This window comes from Diaporthe batatas (genome assembly GCF_019321695.1).
Source record: "Diaporthe batatas strain CRI 302-4 chromosome Unknown Contig00011, whole genome shotgun sequence".
NCBI lineage: Eukaryota > Fungi > Ascomycota > Sordariomycetes > Diaporthales > Diaporthaceae > Diaporthe > Diaporthe batatas.
The window spans coordinates 716,017-731,053 of NW_025408558.1; the positions used below are offsets into that span (position 1 = coordinate 716,017).

Below are 15,037 nucleotides of genomic sequence, written 5' to 3' on the forward strand. Positions count from 1 at the left end.
TGACAGGCCGAGTTGTACACATGTGGCCTGGCAACACTATGTAACACAATAGCGAACCCACATGTATTGATTCATGTTGGTCCCCTTGGGTCATGTCGTCACCGCATCAAAGTCTCATGAACCAGGGGAGGCGTCATAAAAATTCTCATGTTAGGTAAGCAACAGCTGACATCTGGAGGCCATCTTACCAATTGGATAGTTAGGTATTAAATTGGATATTTAGAGGCTTTAGCTATATTATATTTTTTATTTAACTATTTATCTATTTATTATCTTCCTAACTTTTAAACTAACTATTAGTTTATATTTTAAGTATAAAGTTAATAATTACTTAATATATACCCTTAAACTTATTTATATATAAAGTTACTAACTTTCTTTATAAGGCTCTCTCTTTTACTATATTCCTTATATATTATATAGAAGTAGATAAATCCTTAATAATAAAATAATATATTTAAAGAAGGAAAATTTAATTCTTAAATATTTAAACTTTTATTTTCTTTATATAATATTTATTTAATATATAATAAATAAATTCTATTTAATTTTCTAAAAGATTTAATTTTTATAAAATTATATAGAAAGGTTTTCTTAAATAAATTTATTATTATAATATTATTATTTTATTAATTATATATTTAAAATAAAAACTATAATATATTTAATTTATTTAATAAAAGTAAATTTAAATAGCTATTAAGTATATTAATAAGAAAGAGTTAACTTATTAAGTTTTATATTATAGGATTTTTCTTTTATAAAGGTTATTTTAAAAACTATTCTAATTTTATTATATAACTATTTTATTAGTTATTAACCTTTAAGTTACTTATATTAATAATTCTAATATAATACTATTAAAAGTAATACTTTTTAATTTTATTTATATAGTATAAAGCTTAGCTATATATTTATATATTATATTCTCTTTCTATTATTATTAATATTATATTTCTTTAAATATTAAATCTTAAGTATTTACTATTATATAAAGGTACTATATATATTTTATATATATAGGGATTCAAAACGAAACTACTTAGATATTTAGAAGTGCCTCGCTCTGTGCTTGAATAGTGGATTTATTCTTGCACTTATTGTATTTTCGACTGCTATGGGCCTTACATGTCTTAAAACATTAGATCTTCCAAGATTTAAGCGGTTACCACTGTATACAGCTTCAGATGTTTGAATATGTACGGAATAAGAACAGAACCAAACATTCTTTGGATGACCTGGCTACATCTCAAATACCCTGGTGCCAGCCTTTAGTGCCTGGGCTACTTGTACTAGCAATTATAGTCAGCGGCGCCGTCGGGAGCAATGCCTCCTAGCCTTGTCTTACCGGCACGAGGCTAAGGCCACACCTGGGCATACCCACAGACATATCGTATTCTCTTTACCTAGGTATACTAATATTAGAATTATGTTTTGTTTCAAATGCTAGGACTTGATCGTTTACTAATGTATAAAGACGCTACACGCGTTTTATAGATATAGGGATCAGCAACGAAGCTACCTAAATATCCCGTTACGAATTGTACCTAGGTACCTAGGTAGGTTGCAGCGCAGCGAGGCCTTGGCAAAGATTTGTCAAGCTCCAGAAGGCTACCTAGGTAGTATTCGCGATTGTCACTGCGTTGGGCTAGGCTCACCCTCTGTAGGAAATGCCAATACACCAGCCAGACGAAGATAAAAGAAAAGCCCAACAGAATCTTCGTTGAAATGAAACAACCCGGGGAACTCAGTGCTCGCAGAAATTATAATTCTCTGCCGCACTTTCCATGTCCTTTACCCTTTTCGTTCTCTCTGCCATGAGCTCCAACCTCAACTCCTTTGCCTCCTTCAGTGACATTAGACCTTCGGGGATCTTCTCACCCGGGGTTGTCGTCACCGGAGCACCAGGGTCACACTGTGGCTTGGTTCCGACCCCATCCCACCACGACTCCTGCTGTGGCGGCACATTTCGCGTCGAACAGATGCGGTAATGCGGATCCACCAGCCACAGGACGAGGAATCGCCGATGGCCTGGTCTCTTCTTATCGATCAGCTCGAACGGCTCGACCTTGTGCTGGAGCGTGTTGGGGAAAGCCAGCAAGCGGCCCTGTGGCGTGGACACGGAGCCGAGGTTTTGGTATGGCGGTTCTTGTCGGAGACTGCCTGAAGCGATGCCGAATATCTCGACCAAAGGGGCATGGTCATCTTGGGGGCCCAGCCTGTTAGTTCGTCTCTTCTCCCTGCCGTTCCAATCTCGAGAGTTGGATGTTGGTATCGACTCTCATCACTTACCCTGCTCATATATCATATCCGCGTTATCAAAGCTTGCTTCGGTACGGAATGATATTCTTGACTCTGTTACGTTATCGACGTCATAGTAGTAGAGAGCCGTAGCTGCAATATGCTCGTTCAATAGGCCCTCAATGTGCCAATTGCCTCCGTCGTATTTTGGCTTTTCCGGTGTCAGCTCGATGCTGGAGAGTTTGATGATGACTTGGAGTCCTTCGTCACGGAAGTCGTCCTGGATACGAAGCGAGTAGTAGTCATGATCGTCAAGTGAGTGATGTGAATTTTCACCGTAACTGATCCCGTTCCACTCAAAAGGAGGCCGTCTTTTCTCGACAACCCCTTTTCCAGTAAGCCCCGCCTTCCATTGATCATAGGAGAAAGAAACCCCTGGCTCAGGGTGGACGACCTTTCGAAGATTCCGTTCATAGAAGAGTCTCACTGCTGGCCCAAGCCCGCCTTTTTCCATGATGTTTTCTGGCTCATACATTGGATGTTTGACCTTGTCTACTTCCCTCGCGGATTGATCAGCGCTGACGGGCTGGCTAACGTAATCCAACACTTTTTCTCGGGCTAGTGCGTAAGCCTCCGGGTTAGATTCTCGATTAAATTCAATCAAATAAAGACCTCGTTGCCATTCGGGCAATTCTGGTGTGAATTGGGCGCCGTATGTTCGTATGCGTGGTGGTGTCCGTCCACGAGATCCGTGAACAAGCACTTCGTTCCAAGGTGCAACTGGGAATTGATTAGGAAGCCGTTCCGTGCCATGAAAATAAAGGGAGACATGATGGTTGGTTGCAGAGATGCCTCATAGAAGTAATATGCGGCTGGCACATCAGGACGTCAAAAGGTATGCTTCGCGAAATCAACATACTTGCAAGCGGAATGATTTTCTCAATGGCTGCATACACTGCAGCATGATATGTGGGATGAAGATTGTTGATGTACGACGTGATCTCAACATCCGTTCCAGTGCTTTCGGTGAACTCAACTTCGCAAGGAAGCCATTGGAATTTCCTGGACCACATTTCCTCGATCGGTTGACACCAGCGACCACCGCGACTCGGCGGGGGCTGTTGGTTATCTGAAGCGGTTTCTGCCTCTTTATATGAGCCAGCACTGGAGAAGTCGAGAGGTACTTTACCCCCATTGACCAGAACCTTTGTCCTCCCGTAGACTAAAGGGAAAAGAGACGGGTGTACGAGATTGAGCACCTTGCCATCTGAGCCCGGATGCCAGTCTCTTTCGGAATCAGGTCGTTCCAGCAGTGGTCTGACGGCATCCTTCAATTCTTGCCTGAGAGTCTCCGTGACTCGCTGGTCAGACTTGGAGATTCTTGAGCCAGCATCGAAGACAAGGACTCGACCAGTGTGCTCAAATCGCCGGGCCTTGTCCCGAAGCTCAGTCAGACACCACTCCCACGCCATGTCGCTGATAAGGGGGACGCTGCGAGCCTCCTCTTTCCACCTGGCAACGATCACATCGTCAAAGACTTTCTCATGCCAGTCTTTCTTGTCTGTCAGGACGTTCATGACTCCCATCATAGCGACTTCTCTGGCGGTCAAGCGAGGCCACTGCTTGAAGTCGTTGGCACCATGGCGGAATCTGTCTTGATTCTTGGGGAACATGTAGTCCAGCTCGAAACAATAATCGTATCCGAACCCGGGGACCCTGAGCTGACCATCGCCAGTGTTGTCAAAGTCCTCTTCGAGGCCGAGTTCCAATCGCCGCATGTTGGCAGTTCGCAGTTGCTGGGATTCAATGAAACGGAGAGACGCAAGCGAGAGGTTTGCAAGATTTCTGTAGCCGAGTTATCGCGAGCGGCGAGTGTTTTTGGGACAGCACTGAGCTTTTGAAGTCTCCGGCCATGACAGGAACCCCGGGAAGTCAAGACTGACGAGATTTCCCCAATAGGTGATAGCGCAAGGCTCCCACGCGCTGCCTTGCTAGCATTACGTGCATTTCAGGCAGCGGAGCGCTTCACTGATGTGATTATTCCCAAAGCGGAATCAATTTTGAATTGAACCAGCCTTCTCCATTGTGACATCTCACATGCAGCATGGCTCGTGCAAGCCAAGAAATATTGCATGAACACACTGCCCGAGGTCTGATTGCCTGATCCGAAGTAAAGCAGTTTAACGAGATGCTTGTTGGGTTGTGTTTGACATGGTAGTTCGCCATCGGGAGTAATAATTCATGTGATTTAGTATACAACTCGGGCGCCGTAATACGGGGGTGGCTTCAATTCTATGAGCTGCTCCTGCCATCCATCCTAATGATAAGCTGTTCGTCTTAGTGGATCGAATGCGCTCCAAAGTGCAGTCAAGAGTCATGTGTTTTGCGATCAGCATTACAAGTACACCGCGCCTCGGACAGAGCACTCGAGCTCTGTACTTTCAGCAGAAGCAGGCAGGCAGATGTTCATGCAGCTAAGTTTCCAAGCGGATGAGCTTTCGTGGGGTGTCCGTATCTACTACGATGCTGCAGCATCTATGGAGTGAACCATCCGAGCGGTGTTATTGATCAACATTTCTGCAAAGTTATCTCCTATTAGATTGCACATTGATAGTTTCCTGGGTACATATGTGGGCAGCCCTGAGAGTCTTATATGCTAGCTCTGCAACTGTGACCATTGACTCTGAAGGGGTCCAACTTCCAGCCCCAAATTCATCTGCACTTGAGTACAATATTTCACGTCCTTCCCTTGAAAATTCGAGGTTAAATAAGTGCCGCGTGCTGCATAGAGAAGTCTTTGAATTATTGTGTGGCAAGCTCTGAGACTTGCAATGTTATCAGTCGCTTATCGTGGAGCTGTGAATAGCGTGTTGTGCTGAATTTAGCAACTGAAACAAATGCAGGCCAGCGCTGCGGCTGCATCTCACGTGTGCGGCCTGAGAGGCGGCCTCAAGAGTGGTGTGTGGGTGCCCTGTGTGGGAGCCCAGGAGCCCAGGTTGAGCTTGCAAGCGTACATCTGATGCAGAGGGGGATAGCTTGGGGTTGCAGCGCCTCAGGCGGGTTCCCTGATTTTGGCATAGATTGTCTTGGCTGGAGACCGCGCTTAACAGGTCAACGGCAGGCCAGGGGTGCCTGTTTGTTAGCGACCCCCCTGCCGGGCCCACGTCATTCCACCGGGCCAAAAACGAGGCCCTTTGGGAAGAAAGCTTGCGTCCTGTCGACCTCGACCTCGGCCTGTCTTCCAAAAAGAAGAGATTGCCAGAACAGACAAGCCGGGCATTGCAAGAAGGTGCTTCAGGACTCAATTGGCTTTTTTGGGATCTGCCATCTGCCATCTGGCCCAAATTGTCCGTCCACATCGTCCTCGCCAGTCCTGAAATCCGTCATTGATCGCATCGTCATCCAGCAAATCGTGACGCGGCCAAGCTCCTCTCTCTCTCATATTGTGGCAGCTTCAGGCGGGCATCCTAACCACCAGCCTTCTCCAGCATGGCTCCCAGACGCTGGTTCGACCCGAGAAGACTGCTGGGCTTTGACAACCCGCGCTCTCGAACTCGCTCCCACTCCGGAAGAGATTGGTGGCACGAGTCTCACCAACGACTGCTCCCCAGCTACGTGGACGAGGCCCTGCAGTCCGCCATTCCCGCCCCGGAGGTCACCAAGGTCGCCCTGCGCCTGCGCCATCTCGTCGAGGAGGCCGTGCCCGTCGAGATAGACGAGGAGCAGATCACGAGGCCCCACTCCAAGGTCATCACCAAGAAGGTCATCCAGGCTGCCAAGGAGGCCGGTGGCTCGCAGAACGCCGCATGTGTCGTCTACTGTCTGCTCGTGTGCAAGCGCTGGTTCAAGCAGCAGTCTCTGGCCGAGCTCTGGGACTGTGACCTGCACGCCCTGAGGGCCACCGCCTGCGAGGTCATCTCCAAGCAAATCATCGAGACCGAGGACGACCAGGAGTACCTGCTGCACTCGGTCCTCCTCAAGCGCTACTCTATCGTCGTCGACAACCAGTCCACCCCGCCCAGCAATGTCATCGAGAAGGCCGTCGACCTGCACGCCTTGCGCGTCATCGGCTCCTCCGGCTACCAGAAGTGCGTCAGCTATCTCTGGAAGGGCTGGCTGGTCCAGGACGAGAACGATCCCGCCAGCTTCGTCGACTTCAAGGACAAGGACAACACCACCTTCCATGTCCACCTCGACCCGGACCGCATGCGCGCCCCAATGTACCAGAACGCCGCCCAGCTTCTCATCTCCCTCATCTACCTCGGCCTGTACACCGGTGCTATCAACTCTATCAACAGGGATGCCGACGTGGATTTCGTCGAGATTCTGCTCTACCTCTTTACGCTGGGCTTCGTCTTTGACGAGTTCACCAAGTTTTGGAAAGCTGGCTACCACATCTGGGGCTTTTGGACCGCATTCAATGCCCTACTTTACGCCCTGCTCACCACAAGTCTTGCTATCCGCTTCGCTGCTCTCAGCCACGAAGAGTCCCCACCGCCTAACGATCCGGGCCCCCGCGAGAAGCTAAACATACTATCCTACAACTTCCTCGCCTGCTGTGCGCCCATGTTCTGGATGCGCCTCCTGCTGTACCTCGACAGCTTCCGCTTCTTTGGCGCGATGCTGGTCGTCCTCAAGGTCATGATGAAGGAATCTATCATCTTTTTTGCACTCCTGGCTGTAATTGTCATCGGCTTTATGCAGGCTTTTGTGGGGCTGGACAAGGCCGACGATAACATCACCGACATCAAGTTCATCTCCCAAGCTATGGCCAACGCCCTGATGCAGTCCCCCGACTTTGACGGTTTCGACAGGTTTGGTGCGCCGTTTGGTCTCATCCTATACTACCTGTTCACATTCGTCGTCATGGTTGTACTCCTCAACATCCTCATTGCCCTGTACAACTCTGCGTACGAGGACATTTACACCAACGCAAACGACGAATATCTCGCCCTCTTCGCCCAGAAAACAATGCAGTTCGTTCGCGCACCCGACGAGAACGTCTTCATCGCCCCGTTCAACCTCATCGAGGTGTTCTGCCTGGCCGCCCCGCTCGAGTGGTGGATGCCCAAGAAGCAGTACGAGAAGCTCAACGACGTGGTCATGGCCGTCATATACTCCCCGCTGCTGGTGGTGGCCGCCTACTTTGAGACAAAGAGCGCGCAGGAGATCCGCGCCAACCGCGCCCGCGGCGATGACGACGATGACACCATCGAGGAATGGGAGCAGATGGCCGACCAGATCGACTTTGAGAGCGACGGCTGGAACAAGACGGTCAACCAGGCCAGGACCAACCTCGAGGTCGACGCTACCGTTGTTGAGGTGCAGAAGCTGCGGTCCGAGGTCGAGAAGCTGCAGGAACTTGTCCTCCAGCTGACCAAGTCCATGGGCAAGAGTGGTGGCGGTGGCAATGGCGAGAAGTCAACTGCTGGTCTTAGTAGGACCAGTACCGTAAGTGACACCGATTCAACTTGTGACACCGAGAACTTTGCTGACCTTTGCCACAGGCCGTCGCAGACAGTCAGCTCATAGACTCGCCCGGTGATGATGACGGGCACCTCGAAACAGACCCCATGGACTAAATTTTATGAGGGTGCTTCGGTGGTAGAACTTTTGGTGAAGATGTCGCCGTGGTCACAAATGAAGTCCAGAGAGAACGGGGTTAATCATGGCAAGGCATTAGGTGTTGGTGGAGGCGGTGCACAACAGATTGGTGATTCGTGGATACACCAGAGGCACTGGTTTCTTTTACTGCGTTGGCTCGGCAGGAGTTTTGAGTTTGCTCTCAGGTTCATGATTGGCTTTTACTTGCGCAGGCGTCTGTAGCGAAGTGGCTTTGACAAGTACCTCTGTTCTTGCGACACGACTGAATTAATGATGCTACGCAACAAAGCAATTCTCACCGTCCAACCGCTCGAGACTGGTGTACATGTGCTCTCGCGTTTTGCCGAACTGTACTTTCGACGCAGCCATGCTGCGCCTGCATCACATCAACACCAGCATCAGTCGGCCCTAGCTGGAGCCTTTCCCGATGGGCATGCCATGGCCCTCACATACGTAGGTAGGCAGAGCTAGCGTACTGTTCAAAACCCAGCTGCTGGCTACATTGGAACGATGTGTCCTGACGTTAGGATGGAAGGCTCTCAACGAGCATGATCCTTATACTTCAGAGGCTCGATACTGGATGCCATGAGATGACGAACCTGCTCAAGGTTTCATATCTTTATGTGGTTTCGCTTCTATTCCCTATACGTCCGAGGACATACGCGGCGCCTTCATACGGTAAGCACTCAAGACCCAGCGTTTAAAAAACATGTAATACCGATAACAGTGGTTTGTGTGAAAAAAGACCGGGGACTTCTGGGAGCGACTTGGATGGCAAGTCAGGCAGCTCAGAAAGCCGGCCTGTATGCTGAGCCATCACACTCTGATGCTCCTGTTGGCCACGCGTTGGATGAGGAACAGCGGCGCGGCGTTCTATGCAGCCTTCACGTCCTTGACAGGTACGATAAGGGCATATTCCAACCTCAATATGTATGTCGCCAGTGGACGCTGCTCAGCAAGCTCCGCCAGCACTTATGACCTTTTCGAGCACAGGCAGGATCACAGTAATTATCAGAGACACCAGCCTTCTTACAGCCTTGCCTCCAGCACATGCTCGCTAGCGCCTCAAATTTGCCGCATACCCGTGATCTGGTGGGGACTTGTTCCTGAAGGATCGCTACCCAAGCGAGCCAAGAGGTTAAGGTGCCCACAGTGGGCTCAAGACGGAAGGCGAGGATTGGGTATCGATGTTCTGGACCGGCACGCAACATCTGTTGCCTTCATGCTGTACCTATTTTCATAGGCTTATATCCAGCAAGCTATGGCTTAGCAACATTACACCCTGCTCATATGTTACTGAGGGCCGGGATTTGATCTTGGCTGTTTGTTATTGGGCCATAAAATCTGAGAAGTTTGCACTTCGTGATAGTTATAGGCATGGGCATCCCCAATCTGGGTTCAGAACAGTCTGCCCAACGCTATAAATCTGGACAAGTCTAATCATCAATTGATATCCAATTTTACACTTCTCTCGGGTAAAAATTGCGAGTACTCGACGCATCGCCATGGCCGGAATTCATACCGATGGTACAATCACGGCTTTTGAGCCACGACCCACGTGTCTCACGCCCTCAAACCTATGGCTCACAACTATGCCATGCGGCGAAGAGTGGTTACCTAGCGACACATCTGCTTTCAGAGCGGACACAATGCATGCGCCGACTCCCCCCATGTGCACCGTGACAATGCTGGGTCCACCAGATTTGGAGGACGCAAGTTGCTACGCGCCTCGAGAGGGAAGTTATGACCTGGAAAGGTTCAACGACTGTCCCGTGGGCATGACATCAGCACTGGAGATAACGAATGAGGTGGGCGACGGGATCAAAGAAATAGGGACATATTGTTGTCCTTCGTAAGTGACTCATTCTCCCAGCACTTGAGCCTCGTTTCCCTAGTCAAAGCCCCAGTGGCTGATCAATTTACAGGGCCTATGAGTTTGCAACAAAGTTCGACAAGGTGGTACCCACCGGCGAAGACTGGTTCAGCACATTCTTTTGTCGCGCCAACACCGTCACACCTCTTTCCGACCAAACGGTGACCCTCACGATCTCAACATCCCCTCTCATCACCACTGAAGCGGCATGGGACTACGAGCGAGATTTTATCTATGCTTACCCAGACGGTTTCAACAGATATGTCTACGAGGCCTCCGGCACGACGTCTGACTGCTACGGCTACGGGTGGTGTCCGCTCAATTCCAATCCACTCACAGCTCCGACACCTGCTCCGACCACTGCGGCTCCGGCGACAGCTACGGCTCCCGTGACCGCAAGCTCTACCGGTGAGGCTGGTCAAGATGGACAGGGGGAGGCTACACAAGGCGCGCAAGGGGAGTCTGGAGCGTCCAGTAACCTAAAAGATATCCTGCTGGGAACGCGCCAAGGCATAGTCGCTTTGTATATGGCCGTCTGTTTAATTCTCTCATGAACTATTGCCCCGAAGATGAAATCGATTGCCCACAAGCAACTCAATTAAAAATATCGGTGCTTAGTTTTGAATTAGACGAAGCAGTTATTTTGTTTACTAACTAAGCCAATAGAATATGAGCGCAAGAAGCTCGGGGTTAAACCCTGGTTCCGCTTCCGATTTCACATCACGCCTCGCGTAATAACGCACGCACACGTCCTGCAAAACGCGAACCAAATCCGCATGAGCCACGGGTAGTTGACCTCATGTGCGCGCTGCGCCAATGACTACACAGCTTGTGAAGAACCACAGTCCGCCCATGATGGGTACTACAGATACACTCGAGGGCCCTAAGGACCGGGAAGTCCAGAGTCGTTCGGTGGACGGTCAGCCGGGAGAGGCAGAAATACAGAAACAAGCCAAGGTAAGCCACGATGTACATACCCTCTCCTCAGCCCAACAAAGCCAACAAGACGTGCCCAGGGCGCTTTTCCTTTCCTCAAACTGCCAGGAGAGATAAGAAACATGATATACGCCCATATTTTGGCCTCTCACGAAGCTATGATAAATGAACGAGGTCTTCTTGATCAGCCGCCCATCACACGAGTCAACAGACAGACTCGAGCCGAAACCCTTTCACGATATTACAGGACGGTTTCGGTCTTCTTGATTGAAACGGAGTCTTCGAATGAATGGGTTGGATATGTTAAGAAGGCCTTGGATGCGTTCACCAGCGGCCCCCTTGGCTTGTCCAGGGCGCAGAGCTCATTGCGACATGTCAACTTCATGATGTTGGACTTTATAACAAAGAGCGCGACGCCAGACAAGGATGTTCATATCCAAGTTGACCTTGGTAGTGAGCCGTTGGACCCCATCCTAAACCATGATCGTGGAGACCTTTCTGAGGTCGTGGCGGTCGGGATCCCTACCATGGATTGGACAGACGACGACGCCGTCCGGGCCGCATGCGACGAGGCAGCGACGCGGCTTGAAGAGATTCTGACCAAAAGGCTCGCTCAAGCTGAGGAGCATGAGGAGCACGAGAACGACGAGGTCGACGAGGATCACGAGGCGATCCAGCGCATTGCAACATCGACCCCAGAAGTACTAAGGGCCGCGGTGGATGCCATGCGGCTTTTCATATCGGCATGTCCACATTTGAAGCATGTCTCCATCTACGACAGCTCTTGGTGCCAGTGGTGGGCTGTATATGTGGGCTAGATCTATGGGAAGAGATGACTGTGGAACTGTGGAACAAATATTTGCATTTCTCCTACAAATGAGGTCCAATCGACGGACTGATGGGTGTTGAATTGCGAGGCAGTGTCACAGCTTGACATTCCAACTGCTTCTCCGCCGACTAGCATCGCTTCTGTTGCTGCACATGTGAGGACGGAGTTTAGAATTCTATCCCAATGATCGGGCGACATGTCTCCGAATTATTTGTACCTATATGCATTTTCATACAGTATCATCATGCTAAGTACCTAGATACCCTTTTTTGACCGGATAGGATCCGTATTGTGAAGTGAGACGGTCCTCACGACTTGTGGCAAAAGAGTTTCAAATTATCAGTGAAGAATTGTTAATTTAAAGCTATGGCTACCTATGGAAAAGTAGGGAGGAAGCAGGAGAGTTGCAATGCCGCGTCGCGAAAGGTACGTATTGAGTTAAAACAGGGGGTTTTCTGCCAGGCTAAGTCCATACTGCCTACCTCAAGTGGATGGGAGAAGGCATCAGTCATCTACATGTGCCCACATTGTACCTGCCTAGTCGAGTGCCACAACCTGGGTACTTTTGTCCAATCGCGCAGCCAACCTTCACTGTAACTTGCCGAAATCGAAATCGTGAATACCTGCTCGTCTCGCTCGCCACCATCTTAGAACTTTGGGCTGGACATGTTGCCACACCCACCCGGCCCTCTTACCGGACAAGATGCTCAGACCCATCACACTCGCGGCCATCGCGCTGCTGTTCACCTACCTGTTCATCCAGCTGCGACACAAACGCTTCAAGCAACACGCCAAAATCCCACAACTGCCATCCAGTCTGCTGTTTGGTCACCTGAAGACTCTCGATGAGTTGATCAAACGCGGCGCAACGGACCGTCATCCAGGTATCTGACGAGCACCCTTCTGTTCCCCCATTCGATGTCTGATCCGCAACTAGACTCCATGTTCTCGGAGATGCATGAAAAGCTTGGCCGGCCGGCGCTCATGCTCGTTGATCTCCGGCCTGTCAATCGGCCTATGGTGCTCATCAGCTTCCATGAAGTCGCCGAACAAATATCAAAAGCCTCGCCCCAGTTTCCGACTAGTATTCCGAAGACGAACCTCAATTATATGCTGCCTCTCACAGGGCCTACCTCCATCCTTCATGTAGATGGAGATGAATGGAGGGTACTCCGTAAAAAATACAACCCGGCTTTCGCCCCGCAACATCTCATGACGCTTTTGCCACGTATTCTCGAAAAGACTCCCAAATTCATCCAGCATCTCGATAGCTTAAGCGGAACCGGAAAGGAATTCTCCCTTGTTGCGCTTGCCACGAACCTTGCTTTCGACATCATTGGCTCTGTGGTCATGGACGTGGACCTCGAAGCTCAGCCGCTAGATCTATCACAACAGGGTGAGCTGGTGCGCCTGTACATTGACCTGTACAGAACATATTGGGACGATAAAGCCGATTTCCCCTGGTGGATGATTCCCAGGACAGAAATGAAGCGCCGTCGTCTAAGCAAGCGAATCAATATGCTTGTCAAAGACATTATCCGCTCCAAGCATGCCGAACAGAAAGCTCAAGGAGAGAACCAATCCCGCAGTATCCTATCTCTTAGCTTACAGGACAGCAACAACAACAGCCATCTTCCCACATCACTTTTGAATGAAACGTGTGACCAGATCAAAACTTTTCTGCTGGCAGGTCACGACACTGTAAGCATCACCATATCCTGGGTGTTCTACTGGCTCGGACGTACACCTCGCGCTCTCCACGCTGTCCGTGACGAGCTCGACAGCGTTCTCGGGAAGGAAAGAGACCCAGAGGCAATACGTGCCAAGCTTCTTTCACCTGATGGTCCGGATTGCCTGCGCAAGATGGCCTATATATCCGCAGTGATCAAGGAGACGCTACGGCTAAACCCACCCGCAGCTACAGCGCGTGCTGTGAAGCCAGGAACGGGGTTCACAGTCCGCGCACCAGACGGCAGTGGCTACTGTCTGGACGGCATGATCATTTACAACTGTGAGGGCCTGATACAACGTGACCCAGAAGTTTATGGAGAGTCGGCAGGCTGGTTTAGGCCGGAGCGTTGGTTGGACAACACCGGTGATTTCGGCATCCCCGCTGGTGCCTGGAGACCATTTGAGCGGGGACCGCGTGGTTGCGTTGGACAAGATTTTGCCATGATTGAGATGCGCATCATCATTGCTCTCATTGCCCGTCGGTATGACTTCGTTAAGGTTGGGCTCGGCGAGATAAGATTGGATGGGAAGGGTCAACCGGCAGTCGAGAGGAACGGCAGCCTACCTGTCAGGTCAGAGGTCTATAATGTAAGTTAATACCACATGTCTGGTGCTATACGGATCCAAGTTGCTGTGATGTCGATGCTAATTCCTTGCCTCTAGACACGACAGGTGAATGCGAAACCAGTAGATGGGATGCAAATGAAGGTTCAGATAGCCCAATGAGAGACTTAATATATATTCTATGAGGCATGTGTACCTCTTCCCAGGGTCGACTAGTCAACAGGTGAGAGTATTCAGGCGTTGCTGGGATAATTAAGTGGACATCACTTGAGGGCTTTGTGTATGTATCATCGAGAGAGATGTAGTTTGCTTGAGGGAACGGTTCGCGTACTCTGTTGTCCAGTCAGGCCTGATATTACCACTTCGATTCGGCATGCGATTGAAGCGGGCGTGATACTACTCGCTGCTTCAACAATAAGTTATGTCGAACGACCATCAGCAGCACAGCTTTCCCACCGTGCAAAAACCTCGGGAGTTTAGCGACACAACACGGCAACCTCCTACGGTGCAATTTAGAAGCACACTCAAGTTCGGCGCTTATGGTTGCTAAGTTGGATAAAAAGGATGCGCTGTCAAAGGAAGATAGAGAGCGCTGAAACTCTATTACGGTCCCAGAATAGGCATTCTTATCCGCCAATATTTCAAAAAGAGATTAGAGACTCACATGAAATAAAGTAGAGGATATAAATACAAGCCCACTATTTAGACTTCAATTGATAATATTAGTTTCAAATGTTATTACATCACTTACCTGCCGAATGTACTGGCCGTGGGAATGGGTGGCGCTTAAGTGTACCGCCATACCTTGCTGAGGGTAGAATCGATGCTCTGAGGAGTAGACGGCCGTGGAGGAAAGGAAGCTAACCGGAAACCTCTGGAGATGGCGAGCGTCTAATAAGTAGGTAACTTGCTTGCATGGGCCTGGGCCGCCACAGGCGAGGAAACCTGGTATTCCTTTTGTCCCAAACTTATGCAAGCCTTGTTTGTAGACTTGTTGAACTTTAAGTAGGGCTACAAGCCCACCGTGCGTGACGATATGCAGTTGACTGAATGTGTATTGGTTGGTGTGAGTCGGCCGCTGGCAAAGAGATGGTGCGAGCAGAGAATCAATTCCCGGGCGAGACCTGGTCACGTTGTTTCTGGAACAGCTAATAGCTAAGCTTTTGAGCCGTCGAGGCTCAATGGCCTCCCAGACGCGCGCCATACAGCTTTCGTTGACTACAAAAAGGAGGGGCAAGCCAGTTGACGTGGCACTGCAG

General features: G+C 49.7%; 5 protein-coding genes across 5 annotated transcripts; 4 read left to right on the forward strand and 1 right to left on the reverse strand.

Moving 5' to 3' along the window:
* Positions 1 to 1,485: 1,485 nt before the first annotated feature.
* On the reverse strand, positions 1,486 to 4,122 carry KVR01_009070 (uncharacterized protein). The gene is made up of 3 exons (XM_044790233.1): positions 3,161 to 4,122; positions 2,293 to 3,021; positions 1,486 to 2,205 (listed from the first exon to the last, which is right to left on the reverse strand). Exons 1-3 carry the CDS (start codon positions 4,017 to 4,019, stop codon positions 1,748 to 1,750), a joined length of 2,046 nt encoding a protein of 681 aa, XP_044641572.1. The 5' UTR covers positions 4,020 to 4,122; the 3' UTR covers positions 1,486 to 1,747.
* Positions 4,123 to 5,475: 1,353 nt separating this feature from the next.
* Positions 5,476 to 8,148, forward strand: KVR01_008946 (uncharacterized protein). Its single transcript, XM_044790486.1, has 2 exons — positions 5,476 to 7,692; positions 7,749 to 8,148. Exons 1-2 carry the CDS (start codon positions 5,731 to 5,733, stop codon positions 7,821 to 7,823), a joined length of 2,037 nt encoding a protein of 678 aa, XP_044641448.1. The 5' UTR covers positions 5,476 to 5,730; the 3' UTR covers positions 7,824 to 8,148.
* Positions 8,149 to 9,530: 1,382 nt separating this feature from the next.
* Positions 9,531 to 10,130, forward strand: KVR01_009027 (uncharacterized protein; the record flags this gene model as incomplete). Its single annotated transcript, XM_044781626.1, has 3 exons — positions 9,531 to 9,697; positions 9,771 to 10,028; positions 10,058 to 10,130. 3 exons carry the CDS (start codon positions 9,531 to 9,533, stop codon positions 10,128 to 10,130), a joined length of 498 nt encoding a protein of 165 aa, XP_044641529.1.
* Positions 10,131 to 10,490: 360 nt separating this feature from the next.
* On the forward strand, positions 10,491 to 11,480 carry KVR01_009398 (uncharacterized protein). Its single transcript, XM_044785257.1, has 2 exons — positions 10,491 to 10,675; positions 10,735 to 11,480. The coding sequence occupies exons 1-2, from the start codon at positions 10,535 to 10,537 to the stop codon at positions 11,470 to 11,472; spliced, it is 879 nt and encodes a 292-aa protein (XP_044641900.1). The 5' UTR covers positions 10,491 to 10,534; the 3' UTR covers positions 11,473 to 11,480.
* Positions 11,481 to 12,186: 706 nt separating this feature from the next.
* On the forward strand, positions 12,187 to 13,940 carry KVR01_009185 (uncharacterized protein; the record flags this gene model as incomplete). Its single annotated transcript, XM_044785278.1, has 3 exons — positions 12,187 to 12,367; positions 12,421 to 13,802; positions 13,878 to 13,940. The coding sequence occupies 3 exons, from the start codon at positions 12,187 to 12,189 to the stop codon at positions 13,938 to 13,940; spliced, it is 1,626 nt and encodes a 541-aa protein (XP_044641687.1).
* Positions 13,941 to 15,037: the final 1,097 nt, after the last annotated feature.

What these genes read in the sequence shown, in the direction of transcription:
- KVR01_009070 (XM_044790233.1), bottom strand. Translation starts at nt 4,019, where the DNA reads ATGCGGCGATTGGAACTCGGCCTCGAAGAGGACTTTGACAACACTGGC. An exon ending in GAAAATCATTCCGCTTGCAA is followed by an intron (nt 3,022 to 3,160) that starts GTATGTTGATTT and finishes ATCAATTCCCAG; the next exon opens with TTGCACCTTGGAACGAAGTG. An exon ending in GGATATGATATATGAGCAGG is followed by an intron (nt 2,206 to 2,292) that starts GTAAGTGATGAG and finishes TGGGCCCCCAAG; the next exon opens with ATGACCATGCCCCTTTGGTC.
- KVR01_008946 (XM_044790486.1), top strand. Translation starts at nt 5,731, where the DNA reads ATGGCTCCCAGACGCTGGTTCGACCCGAGAAGACTGCTGGGCTTTGAC. An exon ending in GTCTTAGTAGGACCAGTACC is followed by an intron (nt 7,693 to 7,748) that starts GTAAGTGACACC and finishes CCTTTGCCACAG; the next exon opens with GCCGTCGCAGACAGTCAGCT.
- KVR01_009398 (XM_044785257.1), top strand. Translation starts at nt 10,535, where the DNA reads ATGACTACACAGCTTGTGAAGAACCACAGTCCGCCCATGATGGGTACT. An exon ending in AAATACAGAAACAAGCCAAG is followed by an intron (nt 10,676 to 10,734) that starts GTAAGCCACGAT and finishes AGACGTGCCCAG; the next exon opens with GGCGCTTTTCCTTTCCTCAA.